This window comes from Mirounga angustirostris, unplaced genomic scaffold (genome assembly GCF_029215605.1).
Source record: "Mirounga angustirostris isolate CCGP_5_RB_7025 unplaced genomic scaffold, mMirAng1.0.hap1 SCAF_2, whole genome shotgun sequence".
Taxonomy (NCBI): domain Eukaryota; kingdom Metazoa; phylum Chordata; class Mammalia; order Carnivora; family Phocidae; genus Mirounga; species Mirounga angustirostris.
In genome coordinates, this window is record NW_026991710.1 from 49,728,351 (window position 1) to 49,751,345 (window position 22,995).

General features: G+C 36.6%; 1 protein-coding gene across 1 annotated transcript in view; it reads left to right on the forward strand.

The window, feature by feature from the left end:
- Positions 1-22,995, forward strand: part of ADGRL3 (adhesion G protein-coupled receptor L3) — an 819,557-nt gene that overhangs the window by 637,287 nt on the left and 159,275 nt on the right. The window contains exons 8-9 of the mRNA XM_045881084.3: positions 20,230-20,532; positions 22,638-22,741. Of these exons, the coding sequence (XP_045737040.1) occupies positions 20,230-20,532; positions 22,638-22,741 (407 nt within the window). The remainder of the gene's footprint in view (positions 1-20,229; positions 20,533-22,637; positions 22,742-22,995) is intronic.

Genomic DNA, 22,995 nt, shown 5'->3' on the forward strand with positions numbered 1-22,995 from the left:
ACTCTATAATAAAAGACAATTAGCCCAATTAAAAATTAGGTATATAATCTGAAGAGACATTCTCTAAAAACAATATACAAATGTCCAATAAACACACAAAGATGGTCAACATCATTAGCCATCAAGGAAACACAAATCAAAATTATAATGAGATACCACTTTATAACCATTGGATAGGCTATATTCAAAAAGATAACTCTAAGTGTTGGCAAGGATATGGAGAAGTTGGAGCACTCATGCACTTCTGGTGGGATTATAAAATGGTATACCCACCTTGGCAAACAGTCTGACAGTTCCTCCAATGATTAAACATAGAGCTACCATATGACCCAGCAATTTCACTTTTAGGTATATAACCAAGAAAAATTAAAACATATGTCCACGTAAAAAAGTGTACACAAATGTTCATAGCAACATTTATTCATAATAGAAAAAAGAAGAAACAACCCAAATGTTCATCAACAGATGAATGGATAAATAAAATGTATATATTCATAAACAGAATAGTATTCACCAACCAATAAAGACAATGAAATCCTGATTTATGCTACAACATGGATGGACCTTGAAAATATGCTAAATGAAATAAACCAATTACGAAAGGCCATATATTGTATGATTCCATTTATATGAAATGTCTGGAACAGGTACATCTATAGAGATAGAATGCAGATGAGTTGTTTCCTAGAGGTGTGTGGTGTGGGGGAAAATGGGGAGTGACTTCTAATTGATACAGGGTTTCTTTTACAAGCGATGAAATTGTTTTCAAATAGATTGTGGTGATAGATACACACTTCAACGAATATACTGAAAACCATTCAGTTGTGCACTTTAAATGGCTGAGTTATGTAGGATGTGGATGGTATCTCAATAGAGCTGTTATTTTTTAAAATTTAAAGAAAGAAGGATGCAGAGAGGCATGTTCGTTTTACTTGCTATTCCCTCTGTATAGAATGATCTTTCCTTGTTCTCTGTGTGCTCACTGCTTCATTGCTTTCCAATGTCACCTTTCAGTTAAGCCTGCTTTGACCACCAATCTAAATTTCAGAATTTTCTCCTTTACATGTATTACTGTCTAACATACAGCTATTTTACTTATTTATCTTGTTTATTATTTGCCTCCTCACGAAGGGAAGAAATTTTGCTTGTTGATTTTGTTGCTTTATCTCTAGTCTCTAAAAAATGCCTGACGCATAGTAGATATTCAGTAAATATTTGTTCACATAAAAGAAGTGACAGATACACCTAGATCTCAAACAGCCTGGTGTGTTTGGACACTAGGAATAGTTCTTAAATACCTGGATCAGAGGATAGCCAATGGGGGGTGGTGATAAATAAGGCTGTAGAGGGAAGGAGGAGCCCTTGCTACAGGGGGATCTGTTACAGACACACGAAGGAGTTTAATCTTATATGCTATAAACAGGAGAGAACCATGGAAGGGAAGTGAGAAGCAGAACGTAATTAGCATTGTTAGTTGTGTTGTTTTCTTGGAGACAGGCAATTGTGGGCTTTTTTTTTTTTTTTTTTTTTTGAGTTTTAACTAAGTGTGCTCTGGTCTGCTTTTTTAAAATTTCTTTCTCTCTCTCTCTCTCTCCCTACTCCACCCCCCCAACCCCCTCACCCCCGCTTCCTCTTTCTCTCCCTCAATCCCTGTCTTTGTTTCAAGTAAGAGGGTGTCTCTGAAACTTTTTTCCCCACCCTATCCATAATAGTTTATATTATCATGTACTTAGAAGTACAGGTAACACTAAAGATATATAATGTGTAGCATGATTTACGTTTGTTTATTATTTTAATTTGGATTCCTCCCTCCCCCCCGCACCGCCCCCCCCCCCCCCGTGGCTTAAATCAGACTTTCATTTAATCCATTTGCAAGTTGGTTTCTAGTCTCAATGTTAACTTTATTTAAAAAAAAAATAGGAATTCAGATAAGATAAAACATTTTGGGCACGCCTGGGTAGCTCAGTCGGTTAAGCGTCTGCCTTCTGCTCAGGTCATGATCCCATGTTCCTGGGATCGAGTCCCGCATCGGGCTCCCTGCTCCGCGGGGAGCCTGCTTCTCCCTCTGCCTCTGCCTCTCTCTCTGTCTCTCATGAATAAATAAATAAAATCTTAAAAAAAAAATTTTTGTCTTCTAGAAAAAAACAAACAACAACAGAAACAGTATTTTCCCGATTTAACTTGGTTACCACAGTCTTTAGATTTTCACACTAAAATTGGGGTAACTTAAACAGTGACCCTGAGCAAGGTGAGAAAAGTAGTAATTTTCCTTGTCTAGTTTTGAGATTATTACTCAACCCAAAAAACATAAACAAAATGATCAGAGTTTATTTTATGCTCTTAAAGCAAAATCTATTTATCAGCCCATAAGGAAATTACAAGCCCTGCTTTCAGTTCTTTGTTTAAAATGCACTGTAGTGCAGTATGATTTGCATGTTAATGATGTGAATCCAACTGTATAATAAATGGAAAGGGAAAGATAGAAACTCGTTTCAGAGAGCGGGTTTGTTTGTTTTTCATGATTTCTTCCTTAAATGTTTAACTTGAGAACACATCTATGAGGTATGCTATGTGAGAGCTAATAATTTGTGACCATTGAATGGAGCGGCAATGAAGCAAGAAGTTCCATTCTCAGGTTTCTCGCTCAGAAAGCAACTGGACACTAGAGGCATTCGAACATCTTCGGAAGGCAGACGTAATGTAACAAACAAGAGGCTGGCGGAATTCGTTCTGTATCATGTCATCTCTGAAATCAGAAAACATGGAGCTGCCATAATTTCTCTTTCTCTCATTAATTCCCCCCATTCTCGATCATATTCAGGCACGCAGTTGGTATGCTTCATATTTTGTGCTTTTTGTTGGTTTCCTGTTATGTTGCTGTGCTTGTTCTCATTAAGTAAAACCACAAAATAAAATCAATTTTTAAATATTAATGTGTGATTTGTGGAAGCGTGTCTTAGAAACACTGAATTACTAGAAATTAAAAAAGCAGAATCTGTGTTTTTGAAAGCCATCCAGTTTCCCTTTATATACAGCCTTTGAGCCATTTCACAAGTTGAAAAGCAACCATGGAGCCATTTCATGTTTAGATTAATATATATTTAAAATATCCTAAAGCCACTATCAGCATGCAATAGCCCTCTCATTGAACAAACACAGATTAGAGGTAAATGAAGAAATTCCTCTACATCATGAGTTCTCAAACAGAGGTAACTTTGTCCCGAAAGGACATTTGTCAATTTCTAGAGAATTTCTGGTTGTCTCAACTGTGGGTAGAGAGTACTACCAGCATCTAGTGCATAAAGGCCAGAGATGTTGCTAAATATTCTACAATGCACAAGACAACACCCCGTAAAGCCACACAACAAAGAATTGTTGTGTCCTATAATGTCAGTAGTACGAAGGTTGGGAATTCCTGCTGTAAATAAAGATATAAAGCCAAATCATATCCTAAATTTTATATTCTAATTCACAAAAACTGGGAAAAGAGTTAGGGCTTGTATTGTATATAACAATGCTACTATAAACTGAGTGACCTAAAAAATGTACATGTATTATCTCAAATATTCTGTGGTCAGGAGTCCAGGCCTACCCAAGAGTTTTATGATCACATTGAATCTTTTTTCCATTTATGTTCTCTTAAGATGTACAGATAACTAATTCTTTTCAGATACCATTTGATCTCTGAGATATACTATAAGACATATTCTGTGATATCTACCCTGGGTGGATCTTCTATATAGTGCCACCAGGGATGAGTTCTCATTTGAATATTGGACTGGGGAAGAATCTGTTTCCAAGCTCATGTGGTCATAGGCAGCATTACATTCTTTGGGCCTCAGTTTCTTGCTAACTGTTGTTCTTAGCTCCTCGTCCTGTGACCCTCTCTGTAGGCAGCCCACAACATGGCAGCTTACTTCTTCAAAGCCAGAATGGTAAGTCTTTTCATAAGACAGACAAAATATGTAATGTAGATTGTGCACATGATGACATACGTTCCAACACCTTTGCCATATTCTATAGGGTAGAAGCAAGTACAGATCTCACCCATGCTCAGGAGTAAGGAATTACACAAAAGTAGATAGATAGGGATCGGGGGGCCACTTAGAAGTCTGTCTGCCAAAGGGAAATTATCTTCTATTTATTTTTGTATTTTATTTAAAAAATGTTGCTATTCATTAAAAGTTAATGGGCTAAATATAAAGTACTTGGTGGTAAAATATACGTATTATTCAGGGAAGCAGAAGGGAGACCGCAGATAATCGTCACATAATGCCTATCACTGCTACTTTTTCATATGTATAGAATATTTGCACTAACATCAAAGTGCTCTGTCTATAGTCAACTCACAAAACTATGTTGCTTTATTTGGTCCCCTCTTTCTGAAGACCTATATTTTGTCACTGTTTGCTTGCTCACCTCTCTGTTTTATTTTCTTCCTCTGTATTAAGAATTTTCACATTATTTGGTGGTTGGTGGTAGGAGGCTTGGGGAGAGGAAAGGCTATCTTGGGTCCACCACTGCTAGTGATAGGTGAAGATTCTTCTACATTTAAAATATATAATTGTACATAGGATAAATTGAATAACTAATAACTGAAAGTACTGTTAGTTACATAACACAAAAATAGGTATTGAATCTCTGTTACCATAAATTAAATTTACCTTGTTATAGTAAATTTGTCTTGTTATAATAAATTTTGTTTACTAGATACTTGCTGGGGAACTTTTTCTGTTTACTTTTACTTCAATTATGTGCTGAATCTATATTCTTTGATATGCAGCTGTGTTTCTCTTTGCCTTTAATATAAGCCAGATTAATTTCTACATTGTTGGAAATTAATTTTAGCAGTGAGAGTGTGATACCACAAAGGCTATAATATTAAAGAGATTCATTATTAAGCAGTGAAGCAAAATATTAATGAATAAGAGTTTTATGATCACATTGAATCTTTTTTCCATTTATGTTCTCTTAAGATGTACAGATAACTAATTCTTTTCAGATACCATTTGATCTCTGAGATATACTATAAGACATATTCTGTGATATTTAACACATAAGTCATGACTGTTAAAGTTGCATTATGGTAGATAGCAAGTGTAGTTTTCACTTTCATAGAATTCAGAATTTCTATTTTATATCGTTTGTATTCATAATGCGTAATTTTAGAGGACATGGAATTATATAGTCAAATAGATTTTTTGTTTCCTTCATATAACTTCCTTGTATGTTTGTACCATTTGCATATCTTATATATATATTCACAAATACACAAAATATTTATTAAGCACCTATCATGTGCCAGGAACCGTTCTGGATGTGAAATATTGCATTATCATTCATAAGTCTACTTTACCCAATTTTTTAAAGAGAACTAATGTTCATCCTGGTTTAGAGATTTGTCCAAAGTTTCACATCTAGAATGTGCAGGAGCTCGTACTTATAGGCAGATGTCCCTTCATGTGGCTCTGTCTAGCTAGTGGGGTAATAAATGACCACGCCCAGAAAGAATGGATTCCTAAATTCTTATTCTGAATTTATATCCTAAAAATAAAAAAAAAATACATTGAATACAAATATGAGTAATCCAAAATAACAATTTCATTATTCAGTTCCCATTTCTGCTTACAATCACTATAAATCACAGATATCAAAAGGATTAGTGATTTTTTTTTAAGATTTTATTTATTTGACAGAGAGAGACACAGCCAGAGAGGGAACACAAGCAGGGGGAGTGGAAGAGGAAGAAGCAGGCTCCCCACGGAGCAGGGAGCCCAATGTGGGGCTCCATCCCAGGACCCTGGGGTTTTGACTTGAGCTGAAGGCAGACGCCTAACGACTGAGCCACCCAGGCGGCCCCCAAAGGATTAGTGATTTAACTAAGTACAGGGAGTGGGACACAAGAGGGAAGAGTAGTTGAGATTGAGAGTAGTGTTCCAGAAAGACACACTTCCATCATTGAAGGTGAGAAGGGGCCTTTCTGGGGACACAGGAAATAAATCCAGGATGCTTAGAAGACAACAAAGGCAAGGAGGCTTAAGTGGAGAGGTAGGCAGGATGAGGATTAGTGGGCTTTTTATACCATGTTTAAGGATTTTGACTTTATAGTAAGATCAGTTGGGAGCTTTTAAAGAGCAACAACATCAGATTTGCATTTCTCAGAGATCACTGCAGGTACAAGGTAAAAGACAGATGATAGGTACTCATTTGATGGTGCAGGGAGATGACTTAACTACCCATAGCTACAACTACCTGGGTGGCCCTCAAGAGCATTATGCTTAGTGAAAAAAGTCCATCTCAAAAGGTGTCAGGCCTATGATTCTATTTATATAACACTCTTGAAATGATGAAGCTATAGAAATGGAGAATAGATAAGTGGTTGCCAGGAGATAGCGATGGGGGGGTGGGGACGGATTTGAATACAAAGAGGTGGCACAAGGTAGTTCTTCTGTATGATGGAACAGTTCTGCAACTTGAATGTGGCAGTGGTTATACAAATCTATATCTGAGATAAAATCTCTTAGAACATAAGCATGCACCCATAAATGAATGCAGGTGAAAACCAAATACAGTCTGTAGTCAAACTGATACAGTCATGTACCAATGCCCATTTCCTGGCTTTGATATTCTACTGTAGTTATATAAGATCTCTCCGTTGAGGGAAGCTGAGGGAGGGGCTCTTTTTACTATTTTTGCAACTTCCTGTGAGTCTGTATTTATTTTAAAATGAAAAGTTTATTTTTTAAGGCTATTATAATAGAACAGGCTTTTTAAAGAATGGGAACGGTGGTGAAGAATAACGAAAGCAATACTCTCAGTGCATCAGTGATCAAATTTGCAAGTCCTATTATGAATATTTTGTAGTGAATCAAGGCAGTTGATGTGAGAGTGCATTTATTGAACAAATGCTAATTGAGCCCCTCCTCTGTGTCACATGCTGTTCAAGTCATTGAGGATTATTGCTGAGAAAAACAGCAATAGTCTGTCTTCATGGGGACTTTGGGTTACCAAAAAGAGTCTAAAAGTTGGCCTGCAGAGTTTTTTGACACGCTCCTACATGAAGATCAAGTTGTGCTCCCAAGAGATCAGGCTACAAGCAATATCACTTGTGGACTCCTAAATTATGTGGGCCTTCTACAACTTTTAATCCATAATAGCTTGATTTTAATCAAATTATATATTTCAATATTGATTTAAAATGGCCCTTTTCTTTCCGATCTTCCCCCTCCCATTTTACTTTCAAAGCTAAACACTGAATATTTTTTTGAAAAAAGTTTTGAAATATCCTGTATGCTCCCAATCCTATTCAGAGCAGGCAAGCGATTTTGAAGAAATATTTTTTTTTTCCTTATTCACATTATTTTTTCTTAAAAAATTATTTCCCATTGGAGTGCAACTAACAGTATCACTGTCTTTTCCAAAGCTGGCTTGGATAAAGTGGGTGGTAAATTACTACTGGGGTTTCAAATGTCCTTCAGAGATTGAGGTGAAAAAGATAAACTTTATAATTTTATTTCAGGCTGGCCTATCTTCTGTTCTTGTTAGAGAAATGCAAAAACTACTTCACCTTTGTAAGTTAGATGGCTATTTATAATTCTCCTGAAAGAAAGTTGATGGCATCTTGGAATAACCTGAATTTGATTATAATAATGTTATATTATTATTGAATGTCTGTTGTATGTTAGTATCACCAAAATAAATAATAGGAATCCACATTATTAAAGATAAGGAAATTTTGAATTTCTGGAAGATTAACTTGCCCAAAGCCAAATAGCTAGTAGATGATAATCTAATATTTGAACCTAAAATCAATGCTTTTCCCTGGCTACCTCACTGCCTTTTATTATTAATACAGTAAATGCCCTTTTATGAAGCTTTTGAGGTTTCTTCCTAAGTCTCTGAAAATGAACATAACTCTTTTGAAGTAGAGGAGCCCAATATAATCAGTATCCATTTTGTTTACTTATTTTCCCCAGCAGTTTGGAATATATGTGTGATGTGCATGTATTTGTACATATATATATGTGTATGTGTGTGTTTCCTTTTTCTTTTTAGTAGAGAAACCTGGAAATCATTATCCTGTGGGCAGATTCTCCCCGAGCAATTTGCTTCTCTGACCTACTTATCTCTACCTATGGAGTACATGATTCCATCCTCTTAAAAAATAATAATAAGGAATGCTTGGGTGGCTCAGTCAGTTAAGCATCTGCCTTCAGCTCAGATCATGATCCCAGAGTCCTGGGATCGAGCTCCACATTGGGCTCCTTGTTCAGCGGGGAGCCTGCTTCTCCCTCTCCCTCTGCTGCTCCCCTGATTGTGGTGCGTGCCGGCATGCTCTCTCTCTCCCCCCTCCCTCTGACAACTAAATAAATAAAATCTTTTTTTTAAAAAAAGAATGCTTTAAATAATAATAGTAGTAGTAATAATAACCAGGAGAAAGCAAAAGGGGGAGGTTTTTGTATATTACTCCATTAATTTGGGATGTGATGGCTAGGCATGTTTGGCATGATAGGTGAAAGAAAATAAGCTGTTTGGTGCACAAGTAAGTGAGAAGAAGCTGCTAAATTCTCAACATGAGGACTAGTTGAAAACATTTGCCTTAGATGCCCTGAATTCTATTCCTGAGTCTATAACAGAAAATATCTTGGCCTAATCACTCAATCATCTTATCCTCAGTTCAACATAGACTATTTCTACCCTTTCCTTTGCAAAAAAGCAAAATTCAACTGAGTTAATTTGAAGATCTAATTGGTTTTATTCAATGATTCATGAGTTGGGCAGCATCCTATCTAGCAAGTAGAAAGGGACTGCAAAAAGCTATACAAAATGGAAGGTTTTTGTAGATAGGAGGGGGTAGGAAAAGGAAATTTCTAGCAAAGATTGGATTGTTTTAGGCATGGTCACCTTCCTATGGGGAAAAGAAGGGTCCATCAGGCAGACTACTCACTAGTGTTAACCAGGTAATTACAGACTAACTGGTTAAAGGTTACATTCCTAGAAGAAGATGAAACTGCAATTAGATTAAGTATTAAGTCTTGGTTTGCTGATGGGGGGATTAGCACAAGTGACTCCATTTTGGGATCTATTTCCTTTTTTTTTTAACAATTATTTTAAAGGGAAGTAATTATAAATTAATAGCATCTGTTTAAATATTTAAATTCCTTGAGAGTCTAGGTCTATAATTTCTGATACTTGTATTTTGACTTTTGAATATTGTGTAAGTAAAAATTTGTTGTATATCAAATCTTACAAAATTTAATCTGGAGTAGGTGATCAAATTATTTAATCCAAAATGTCAATGTAATTGAGATACAGTAGTATACATAGATCTTCTGAAAATACTTTGCAAAAGAAAGCATATTTATTCTCACTCACCCAACATGCATGATCGAGTACTTAATGTATCCGAAGAAGTATATTTACATGGAAACAAAACAGAATGTCAAATTTCCCTGCACTCGGGAAGAGTTGTAAAGTTTAAATGTGATTTTGGCAAATAGACTTAATTTATGTATCAAGTCTATAATCTATATGGTTAAGTCCTTTAGAAGACCATACAATATGGGTGTTGTTGCATTTGAAATTAAGAATCACTTATATGCCAGGGCGCCTGGGTGGCTCAGTCGTTAAGCGACTGCCTTCGGCTCAGGTCCTGATCCCAGGGTCCTGGGATCGAGCCCCACATTGGGCTCCCTGTTCCGCGGGAAGCCTGGTTCTCCCTCTCCCACTCCCCCGCTTGTGTTCCCTCTCTCGCTATGTCTCTCTCTGTCAAATAAATAAAATCTTCAAAAAAAAAAAATCACTTATATGCCAATTTTACAGCTGCTTTCCTTTTTATTATTTAAATTACCTCAATAAATGAAATGTTTAGTGACTCACCAGTGTGAGAGAGTTGATAGGCACAGTGAAGAGCTACTCTTTAACTTTCCACAACCTATGATAAAATTAGACTGCCCACCCCATAAACTCCTTGAGGAGAGGAACCATGTTATATACAATGTGGAAGTCCCGTTCTAGCAGTTAATTGGAACTCCAGTTCATGTCACTCTTAGGTTTATTAGATTAAAAAAATCAATGCTAGAGGTTTTTAAATTTCTGGGGGGGTTGAAAAATATTTTGAGGTACTTAAAAAGCCGTATAGTGTCCTTCTTTTTTCCAGACTCTAAACATAAACAGCAAAGCAAATAGCCAAGACAAGTAGCTGTCCTAAAATAGAGCCTTACATTTTATCAGTTTCTTAGAAACTTGTGCAGATATAACAAGACAAGCACATATATATTTTTCAAGCATCTGCAATAGATCAAAGTTACTAAAATTGCATTTCTTTAAAAAAAAACTTGAAGCTCAAATGATGAACTCTTCTTCATTCTTCACTGTTCACTTAAGTATTTCATTTCCAAACAGAGGATAATTTTATTTTTCTTGAGTTTATTTTAACTTTATACTTATAAATAAATCATGTATAACCCTTATATTTTGGTATCACTTTATCTTCACAGGTAAACTACAATTCACAAGTTAGTAATAAAACATATGTCACTGCAAACATTAGGCAATAACTCCAATAACTGGATAACAATGATGTCAAATCTAGGGGAATAAAACACAATATTGAGACTAGAAATAAGGAATTATTCTAAATCCTAACACCAATTCAACTACTTCCCCTCCTTGAATGTTTCACTGGTTGTTGAGAAATCAGGAAATTCAAATCCACTTGAATTTATTTTCCTAGTTTGTTTGTTTGCATGGTTTTATCACGACCAGAGTTTACTTAATATTCTCAGAAATTAAAACTTCTAGTAATGAGCAAACCAGCATGCTTCTGTTGATTATAACTCAGGAGTCCTCAGGAATATTTTCATACAGTTTGAAATCAATATATTTCTGTGGTTGTTTCAAATTTAATTATTTGTATAATAATAATTGAATGGAGCTAGAGGAGAATTTACATGAGAAGGACTAACTCTCCTTTTGTTTAAGTGAAGGGGCAAACGTCAGTTCAATTCAATCAACGATTATTGAAGGCCTACTATGTCAGTGAGGATCATAGCACTCATACCCAGAAGTCCTCACCTCCTCTCTCAAACCCCATGCTTTTGCTGGTATATGTGTATCTCACAGCATTCTAGTCATTCTCATCACCGCCAGCACCTCAGATGTCGGCCAGTTAGGCACTTGTTCTTCCTACTTCTGCTCTTCGCCCATTCAGCCATTCAAGTGAACCTAAGTTAGATCACGTCACTGCTCTGCTCACAACCTTCCAGTGACTTCCCATACCAGATAAATACCAACCAGAGTCCTCAGCATAACTGTAAAGTCCCATGGGCTGCAGTCCCCACCACCTCTCCAGTCTCCTTTCATGGTGGTTTTCCCTCACATACATTGCTCCAGTTACACTGGCCACCTCCTGTTCCTAGGCCTTTATGGACACTGGCTCCTCGATCTGAGAGGCTCCCCAGGTATTCCTATCTGTCACTCTGCCACTTGTCGCTTTAACAGCAAGGCCATGCCTGACACCCTATCAAAAATTGCAATTGCCCTCACCCAGCACTTTCTATTACTTTCTGCTGCTTTATTTGTTCTTTTTAATCCTAAGCACTTTTTAATATCTAACATACTGTATATTTTAATTTTTTGTCCTATTTATTATTTATCTCTCCTACTAAAATGTAAGCTTTATGGGGGCAGAGATTTTTAGTTTTTGTCATTTTTATTGTTCACCTCTGTATCCCCAGCATCTGGATTAGCGATTGGCACATAGTAAGCAATCAATAATTTTTGGTCAAAGCAAGGAATAAATAACAATATTATCACTGATAATAAACATCTATTAATGTATTATTCTCTGCCATTTACTTTGCTAAGTACTTCAAATCCATACTGCCATTTTTTTTTTTCTCAAATAAGTATATACGTTATTAGCTCCATGTAGTGGAAAAAAACTAAGGCACAGAGAGGTATTATAATTTGTTCAAAGTCACATCTCTTTCATTTTATTTAATTAACCAGTTTATTTATTCATTTATTTATTTTTAAATGGGGGAGGGGCAGAGGGAGAAGGCGAGAGAGAATCTTAAGCAGGCTCCACACCCAGCATAGTGCTGGACATGGGGCTCAATCTCATGACCCTGAGATCATGACCTAAGCCAAAAGCAGGAGTCAGATGCTTAACCCACTGAGCCACCTAAGTGCCCCAAAGTCACATCTCTTTTATTATTATTTTTTTTATTCTTAAAGTCACATCTCTTTTAAATGAATATTTATCGGGGCGCCTGGGTGGCTCAGTTGGTTAAGCGACTGCCTTCGGCTCAGGTCATGATCCTGGAGTCCCGGGATCAAGTCCCGCGTCGGGCTCCCTGCTTGGCAGGGAGTCTGCTTCTCCCTCTGACCCTCCTCCCTCTCATGCTGTCTCTCATTCTCGCTCTCAAATAAATAAAAAATCTTTTAATAAATAAATAAATAAATAAATAAATAAATAAATAAATAAATGAATATTTATCTCATTATGTTATAAGAAGACATTTGTGCTATTATAGTGTTTTACTAACTCTAAGATTCTCATTATTTCATCTTTTAACATTCATAAGTTGGAATACACCTAACAAAGATATGTTAGAGTTTAATTAGCAGAAATTTCATTTTTCTAGGTTAAGTGGCACAAAGAATAATTGATGATATTGTACATTTAACAGAATACAGTATATTAAAACCTTCTTGAGGTCAGTACGCTCTGCTTCACCTCTGAATTCTTGATGCCCAGCACAATGTGTAATATAAGGCAAACACCAGCAAACATATCCTGAATAAAAAATATAGTTAGTATATTTTTTTTCTTTCTATTTCCTGTCTTCTTCAGTTGCTTTTCCTATAAAGCCTCTTAGAAGGGGCTTAATGAGGGCAATTATAATTTGTTCAAAGTCACATCTCTTTCATTTTATTTAATTAATCAGTTTATTTATTCATTTATTTATTTTTAAATGGGGGAGGGGCAGAGGGAGAAGGCGAGAGAGAATCTTAAGCAGGCTCCACACCCAGCATGGTGCTGGACATGGGGCTCAATCTCATGACCCTGAGATCATGACCTAAGCCAAAAGCAGGAGTCAGGGCAAAATACTCAACATTTTATTCCCAATACAACTCCTATTACATAATAGTTGATTAGTAAATAAGGATAGAATGAATTAATCGTGTAATTCCTAGAGCTGAACTCTCTTATAGGCACATAATATATGCCAGACTTGATACTTAAAAAAAAAAGATTTCAAACCTCTATCCAATAATATGGATACACACGAGTTTTAGAGTCAAACTATCTGTATTTAAATGCTCACTTTACCGCTTATGGACTGTGTGAAATTAGGAAATTCACGTAACTTCTCTGTACCTCAATTATGCATGTAAAGCAGTACCACCCTGCCTGGTATATGATATATGCTCAAAGAAGGCCAACTAATATCTCACATTATTGTTTGCTGCTTGTTTATTGTCTACTTAGGTGCTAAGCAATGTATTAAGTTTTGTGGATTTTACAATTTTTAACTTTAGGAAAATTAGAAATGCCATAAGCAGAAAGAAATTAGCTCAAAGACAATTACTTCCTCCACTCTTTTTTTTTTTTTTTTTTTCCGCACTCTTAACAACAGTGGGCAGGCTGTTTTCTTATGGATCAAGTTGAGGTTCTCAATGTCCGCTCTAGGTTAGTATGCTTAAGAGTGAGTTCTCCGTAACTGTGCCTCCATCATTTTCCTGTTCTTCTACTTATGAACTTTTAACTTTTGAAGAATTACTGAATCTCTTGGTGCTTCATCTTCACCATTTGTAATATGAAAGTAATTAATAGTACCTCCTCACAGGTATGTTGTCAGAATTAAATGGGCCAATTCCTGTAAAAGTACATGTGAGCAGTGTTTGGGACAAATTAAGTTCCAAAACATGAAGACTTTTTCCATATGTGTTTTCATCATTAAATTTCATCTAAAGTTTTAACACCACCCATTGTCTTAATGGAAAGTGAGGGATTTTGTTGGACGTGGTTTGAAATCCTGGTTCAATCACTCAACAGTTATGTGAGCTTGGAGAATTACTTGATTTGACTTCTTTCATCTCTGAAGTGAAGGTAAATATATCTACCCAAAGATTGTTAGGAGCATTAAATTAGAACAAATATAAAACATACGACACAGTTCCTGGCATGGTAGGACTAAATATGTTGCAGATAATTTTAATAAGATGTCCCCAAGCCCCCTATTTTGGGTTATTATTTTATATAAGGCCATTACAAATTCATGTTTAATTAGAGAAGATGTTTACCTCTATTTGCAATAAGCATGAGATGCTACAAGAAAATCAGAAAATATAAATGGATTAAATTACAAAAATAAACATGCCTTCACATGGCTGATTAATTTGTGGAATTTCACTATCTTAGCCATAAAGCCACATATTATGAATGAATTCTGGAAAGAATTGGATAATTTCCTGACAGGTAAAATTAATGTTTCTTTTTCAAACATAGGTGTAATCAAATCTCCTGTAACCATCTGATATCCATGGGGATCAGGCAGAATTTCTCTCTTCTACCCAGAGCACTGCACAAATACCAAAAGCCACTTGCAGTGTTGTTATAGTTTTAGGTTTCTTATTTCCTCTATCAAGCCCTTGGGAAGATTTCTTCAGTAATTGATCTTGGATTTAAATAAACACCTAGAGGGTGGGGAGAAGGAAATGTTTCTGTAGTCAGCCCAAATATTATATGTTGGAATGAAATTAACACAGAAGATTAGTAAAGGGAAGACCATGAGGAGAGATACATATTTTAGACAAGAAAGGAAAAAACGAAGGAGAATCAAGAAGAAAGTTCATGCACTTTATGAGTAGAAGGTAAACTTGTATTGTGAAGTTTTATATTGTTTTAAACTTACAGTTGTTTAGAAAATGCCTGTATTAGTCTGCTAGGGCTGCCATAACAAAATACCACAGACTAGGTGACTTAACAGAAATTGATTTCTTCACAGCTCTGGCAACTAAAAATCCGAGACCAAGGTGCTGGTAAGGGTGGTTTCTCCTGAGGTCTCACTCCTTGACTTAGAGATGGCCACCTTCTCACTATGTCCTCACATGGCCTTTACTCTGTGAACATGCATCCCTACTATCTCTTCCTCTTCATTTAAGGACAACAGTGCTATTGGTTGAGGGCCCTACCCTTATGACCTCACTGAAACCTTAGTTACCTTTTTAAAGTCTCCATCTCCAAATAGAATTATAGGTGGGGGGCGCCTGGGTGGCTCAGTTGGTTAAGCGACTGCCTTCAGCTCAGGTCATGATCCTGGAGTCCCGGGATCGAGTCCCGCATCGGGCTCCCTGCTCAGCCGGGGGTCTGCTTCTCCCTCTGATCCCCTTCCCTCTCGTGCTCTCTGTCTCTCATTCTCTCTCTCTCAAATAAATAAGTAAAATCTTTAAAAAATAAATAAATAAATAAATAAATAAAAAGAATTATAGGTGGGTTAGGGCTTCAACATATGACCTTGGGGGGAAAAATTAACGATGTCCATCCTCCAAAATAAATGTTTTGTGATCAAGAGTAGTAATGTTTTATTAGAATCCTATTTACTTCAGTCCCTTCTTAGAGCATTTGGAAGACTCAGTTGTAGAATGCATGAGATAATTCAGAATGTCATTTTTGATATCTTATTATAGAAACATGGAATATGGACTTGGGGGACACTGATTTACTTTCTATATGTATGATTATGATTCACTTACCATTTGAGCCTATGTTTTCTCATTTGTGAAATTAGAAATTTGTAGTTACAATTACTCTGCAGTGAATTCAGTTAGATAATAAAGACATTGAAAAATGTAAAACACTATACAAATGTTTGTTATTTTCACTGTTTTCCATTAGAATACACCACAAACTATAACCTGTAGTAATATTCAAAAAAAATATTCATTCTTTTCAAGGCAGATTGAAGGAAAAATAAATTAAACAAAATAAACCAAAATACAAGAATGAAATAAGCCATGGGCAGTATATTTCAGGGGATAGGAGAATTGAAATTTTCCTCTGGAAGTAAGTTAATTATGAGGGAAAATGTTAATATGGAGTTTTGTTTAGTTACTTTTATGAAAATAATAAACACAGTGAGCATAGTAACAATGACAGAATAGTAAGGAAAATTACACAATTTTGATAAAGTGTTATATGTAAATAGTCACTCAAATGTATTTTCTTTTATATTCTTTTAACCTTTCCCTGATACACAACCACAACCACATGAGGCATTTAATAACATAGTTTTATTAAACTAGCTGTATCATCAGGTAAGACTCAATAACCGAATGCAGTGAAAAAAGTGTCATATCATTTCGCCCTTCCTGGAAGATAGAGAAAGCCAACTCCTGTGGTGTATGATACGGGCTGGAACTTGGCCAAAGTGCATTGCTATGACTCTTCCATGAATCTACATCTTCTTTTCCAGTATCTAGCAATAAGGCAAGTTCTTTCTTGGGCACTGGTGACAACATGTATATCACTAGTGCTTATTCTGCCAAAGTCTGGCATTGAGTGGAACTCTTGGGAGTCTTACATAGCAGTATATGGAATAGAAGGGATGGGGGATAAATTTGACTTTTATTCTGCTAAAAGTCAAATGGAATGAAATGGCCCTGCTTGTAGACACCTCTCTGCAGCACAATTCCAAAGAAATAAGTTCTGATCCTTAACATTAGTATGTCTGTATTAAACTAAGTCCTTGCAATGTAATATGTAACAATTCAAACTTTAAAAAAAATATCTTTTATCAGCATTCATTGCTTCACAGTCAATTTAAATATGAATGTTCTGCAATAGGATTATTTTGGGGAAAAGGAGACTTTGTGTTCTCCCTGCTTCTCTCTGTTTTGAGTTATCTGGTAGTTTTCTTAACGATAGTGTAAAATGCATTTATAAAATAACTTTTTTAGCCTATCAACTATGAGAACTCCTAACTACCCCATTTGCTATTTCCCTCTATTTATCTTTTTCCTTTTTTTGTGATAGGACCCTCCCCTGCTCCCTTGACCTACCCCTAATGTTCATCTATCTTGACTGAGAGCTAATTTACTGTAGGTCAGACACAAGCTGAGGAAATAATCTTGAACAAAACACATTAGTATGTAACCTCATCTTGGTAAATGTGAAAATATTTTGGTGGAGATGGCATCCAAGCATTCCCCAAAGGCTAAACAGAAATTAGCCAGGTGGAAATGGGATCAGAAACACTGCAGCATGTGCAAAAGCCCTGGGGCAGAAAGAACAGGGTACAGTTGGGAAATTACTGGTAATTTTGTATGGTTTAATAGTAGAGCTGAAAGATGAAGAAGCATTATAGATGAGCTAGAGAAGTAAACTCATGAAGGGCTTTAGGCACAAAGAAAAGGAGTCCAGTGTTTGTTTAGAGGGCAGACAGAAGTGATTAAAGGGATTTTAATCTGGAGGGTAACATATTCCAATTTCTACCCTACAAGATGCCTCTGGCAAAAGGAAGAGAATTGTTTCAATAGGGTAATTTTAGAGAAAAATAATGAACATTGATTTATTATGTGGTGGTATTGTTAAATACAATTTGTTGTGATACTGTAGTCTTTAAAAATCTGAAATCTGGATCATTATAGAGCACAAAGATAAACATATTAAATCTATGCTAAAAGACCAATCTATTCAAAATTGGCAAGGCCAGAGTCACAGCAAACAAGCATCTTGTGACAGTGTGTCAATGCTCCTTGTGTATGATTTGTGTGATTGAGACAATAGGCCGGTCAATCTTCTCACTGCGTGTGGGATTATGCAGTTTTATCAGAGCAAAAATGTTTGCAAAACAAGTCTCTTCCCTCCCAGAGCATTATATGCTAATTAAAACATCTAAATGAAGAAAAGTGCATTCATTTAGAAAGCATTCTTCAGTATCTATATAATTCTGAATCAGCTACAAATGAGAGATGGCATTATTTAAATTGAAGGAGCTGGAGAAAATGCTTGGAGTTAGCTTTTAACTATTGCCATACTAGTCTATCAAGTGGTATAAAAGTGGAGAAGAATTTTTCTATCAGCCAGAAAACTTTGCACAAAAAAGGTGCTTGTATCCCAGCAATGACATGTTTTTAAGGCTAATGCTTAATAGTAATAAGAACAATAAGAAAAAAATCAGAGTATTTTAATTTTTCATTTTAATATTTAACTTTAATATTACAAAATTAATAAGAAAAGAGTATTTAATTTCAGTATGAACTTATTTCAATTATTTTAATATTAAATAATATTTAATTTCAAGTTATTAATAATTATTGCGTTTTTGCTTTTTGAGACATTTCAACAAATTCAAATGCAAATGATATATATTAGAATCATTTCTACTGTTTAAATTTTAAGAATTCAGTTTTACTTATGTTGCTAAATTTTATATCTGAGTTGTGTTAAACGTTAGTGTCAATTTTTTTGAATTCTGAATTTTGACTTTGCAAACAGTGATACTGAAATCCCAATGATGCCATTTTGTCCTGGTGTTGCTTTCACTGGCAAAAAAAGGTTAAAAGGCTGCCGTACTCGTCCACTGCTGATGGTGGGGGGAGTGCGGCTGGTGGTGATTGGGAAGAGAGAAAAAATAGAGAAATGAGACAGAATCAATGAGACTTTGGGAGATGTGGTGTCAACGGAAGAAGGGGAGAAAAAAGATACTCTTTCTTCCTTCATGAACTTTGTTTCAGTGAAGTTATGAACATTACATTCACATAGAGTGAGAATCCAAGAGGAAAGAGGAAAGCCTAGAAGAAAGGAAGAGGAAACAGAACAAGCAAGGAGACAGCTAGAAAAATAACATCACTTCAGAAAATGCTACAAGTTCAGTGATTAAATGTGCGGAAAATCCATACCCTTTCCTACTGCCGTCTCTATCTTGTTTTTGGAAGCTTTATACGTACCAACTACACTGTGATAGATGAGGCACCTCTTCTAGGGCAGCAGAGTCAAGTCGATGACATGTTAAAGAAAGCAGACAATGAATGACAAACACCTAGAGGCTCAGCCCAGGACTCCCTGAGTTCCATAAACCCGAGCTACTTGGAATCTGGCTAGAGACAGGGCCCCTGGGATTATTGCCAGTAAATGAGGTTAAGTTGGGAATGCAATGTCTGTATGTGGAGGACTGGCATACTCTTGCCTTCCTTTGATGGAAATATAAATATATTTTCCCCAGAAAGATGATTCTCTGCAGTGATAATTTCCATGGTATTCTTAGAACATTCCTTTGGATATGTTCTAGGCTTAATAACCTATTTATATCTGGTCAAGGAACCTTACCAGTTTTATTTGGAATTTGGAATACATTTCCCCATCTTAAGAAATCTAGTTAGAAAATAATTTATGAGGGTACCTGGGTGGCTCAGTCATTAAGCGTCTGCCTTCAGCTCAGGTCATGATTCCAGGGTCCTGGGATCGCATCCCTCGTCAGGCTCCCTGCTTGGCAGGAAGCCTGCTTCTCCCTCTCCCACTCCCCCTGCTTGTGTTCCTGCTCTCACTATCTCTCTCTCTCTCAAATAAATAAATAAAATCTTAAAAAAAAGATAATAATTTATGAGACAACTAAATCGGCAACAACTTCTACTTTACATTAGTAAATGTCAAGTTTGAGAGTTTTGTTAAGATGGGTCAGTTCTAAGAGCATCAGGGAGATCATCAAGCTACTTAATGTTAAAGAGACCATACTCAGAATTGTTCTTTGCTTTTTAGCTGGAGAGCACTTTAAATTTTAATGCCTTTTTTTTTCTGATCCCTCTCCCCTAATTACTTTATCTTTAGAAATTCGTGTGATACTTAATGTGAAAAGACTATTATAATAGCTCTCTCCCATTCTACTAAGTTTGAAGATTCTAAAGTGAGTGCTCTAAGTATCAATCCTATAATGGTTAAAAAGACCTGAAGCATTATGAAGCTTACTGAAGAGTTGGGCTGTGCTGTAATTTTGTTTTCTGTGATTTGAGTTGAGTAGAACCATGAACAAGCTGATGTTTGGCATGGGTCAGATGGCTGTCAGGGTACTGAGGTGGCATTCAGATACTTTGGTATTGGCTTAGTTTTTTTTCCATGTTGAAGGCTCTTTGAACTGCCAAATAAAAATGGTTTCTAAAGTATTAGGACACCTTGAGGTGATGAGCAAGCAACGTAGGTGTTTCTTTTGAATTTTATTTCAGAAATCTCTACCACAGGACCTCTTGGCATGGGAAGCACCACCACCAGCACCACCCTACGGACCACAGCATGGAGCCCAGGAAGGAGTACCACCCCATCAGTGTCAGGAAGACGAAACCGGAGCACCAGCACCCCGTCTCCAGCTGTGGAGGTGCTTGATGACATGACCACACATCTGCCATCGGCATCATCCCAAATCCCAGCTCTGGAGGAGAGCTGTGAAGCTGTGGAAGCCCGAGAAATCATGTGGTTTAAGACCCGTCAAGGACAGATGGCCAAGCAGCCGTGCCCTGTGGGAACAATAGGTAAGTATGTTCTGCAGAGCGAAGCTAAAGGTCTTTTGTTAGGTTAGCTTGCTTCTCTTGCAGTTTTTCCTTTAGTCTTTTGCTTGTTCGTTACTGCATATTTTTGTGACTTTGCTTGATTGAATTCTGAACTCAGCTGAATTGCAATTTAAAGCAGTGTATTGTTGGAGTTTGAAAATACATTGTGGAGAAGTCACCAGTGAGGATTTGGTGCGTATCCACGTGAGGCCAGCGGTTTTTTTGTCCTTGGTGTGAGGGCTGTGGGGGAAGTTACCGTTAGGCTGTGGATGTCCTGGCTGCTCTGGAAAGCCAGCCCGTCTCTGCGGCAGCCCCAAGCGAATCACTGGATTGCTGGGAGCTAGTTCTCATGCTTTTCACCAACTGTCAAATGTTGAGAACAGAAAAGGAGGTGGTGGACTTCTCCATTAGAAGATGATCATCAAAACGACCTAAAACTTCACAAAATATAAAGTTTGACCATCCTTTTGATAAGTCAGTGTAGCTGTCCTTTAATAGCCAGAGGTTCTTCACAGAATCAGGAGCCAGTCTCCCATCCCTCAACACCCCCTAGAGAGAGCAAGAGCCGTTGTTTTCTCTAGGAGATAGTTCAGAGCTAAATAGTTCTTCCCTCTCTCCCGCTCGTTTTTTACTGATGTGATCCATAATATCCCCAAGTAGTAACCATATTATTATTTACAATTTTTATGCCAGAAATAGCCTGGTTTTCTTATTATGACATACATTGCTCTTCATAAAACTAATATTTGATACAGTAAATAAAATTTGCCTTATTCCATAAAATATGTAAATAAAGTAAATGTACGATAGATGTATGATACAAGCAATCAGGACTATGTCTTTGGGTGTTATTGATTTGGCTACTTTAAACGGGTTTGTCTTAGAACGGTTCCAACGTGGATATATCATTCTGAATCCTATAGTTTGTGAAGTGGTAGAAAGACCAAAAAGAATATTGGCTTTTATGAAAGTGCACATTTAATTTCTTTTTTCAGCAAAGTGTTTAAAAATATTCTGAAATCTTTCTTCCCTTTATGAAAGGGTGCAATGTTTAGTTCTAAAGTTTTCTGTGGTACTGAAATCCGTTTGGTTCCAACAGTTTGAAACTTTGTCTCTTACCACTGTCCCCTTCGTTCTGGGCCTCAGTTCCTTTATTTCTGAAAGAGAAATAATAACATCCCCCCTCCGCCCCCGAACACTTCAGATGTTTGTTGTGAAGGTGAGTGAAATACTTTATTTGAAAGCAGTTTGAAAACTACACAGCACTATAGAAGTATGTCATTATTGTTCTGTGAAAATTGGGAGAGAGCTTTAAAGGAAACCAAACCTTCTGGAGCCCTCCCGGGTGAATGTCCCTATGCTACAATCTTATTTTTAACCTTTTCTCTGTCCCTTCTGCTGTGGTCCTGTTCAGACCCACACAGGCTGTCACTTGAATTATTGTAATAGCTTCCCCCAAACCTTCACATCTCCCCGCTCAGATTCACCCTCCATGCTGCTGCCACAGTTATCTTTCTAAAACCTTAATCAGCTCATTTCTCTCCTCTGCTTAATGTTCATTGATTTTCCAGCACCCACAGGTGGCAGACAAGGGAGTTTATGATCTGACTTTGCTTGCCTTTCCAAGTCCATTAAACACAACTCCCCTATAGAGTAGACCTCAATTTAAAACATTTGAAGTTTCCCAAGGACGACATATTTTTTTCTGCACCTGGAATGCCCTTTCCTACCTTGTTTTCCCGAAAAACTGATTCCTTTAAGACTCAGCTGCTGCCTTGATTCTGAAAACTCACACAATCAGCCCCATAGAGGCAGGTACCACATCACTCTAATTTATGAAATTGTTTCCTGGATCTGGTGTAGTTGCCAACAAGTGCTTTAAAAATATTGAATGATTTTGTTTGTCCTGTTGCATTTCTCCAATGTCGGTTGTTTGTCAGGCGCTGTGTGTAGTGTTTTAACAAACATTATCTTAGTTTAATGATCTCAGCTTTGCCTTTGTTCATATTTAAACATAACACAGGAAGTCTTTGTAAGCAAGATGGTTTGAATATTTAAAGCAGAGCCATTTTTTCTCATTATTTTAGGAGTATCAACTTATCTCTGTCTGGCTCCTGATGGAATCTGGGATCCCCAAGGACCGGATCTTAGCAATTGTTCTTCTCCTTGGGTCAACCATATAACACAAAAGGTAAATCGTGTGACTGACCAGGGAGGTTTTCCCAAACCTAGATCTTCTGTTGTTGATTATAACTCTTGCAAACAAAATAGTTAAGATTTTTTTTTAATTAATGTGGAAATACTCTCACATTTTAATTCTCTTTAAGATTTAGTGACAACCTTTGATAACGCTGTGTGCTAATCTAGAATTTTGTTATTTTTAAAGGGCAAATCTGTGAACTCCTCTAAGCCAGGCACTATTGCTTGTAATAATTTTATTATTAA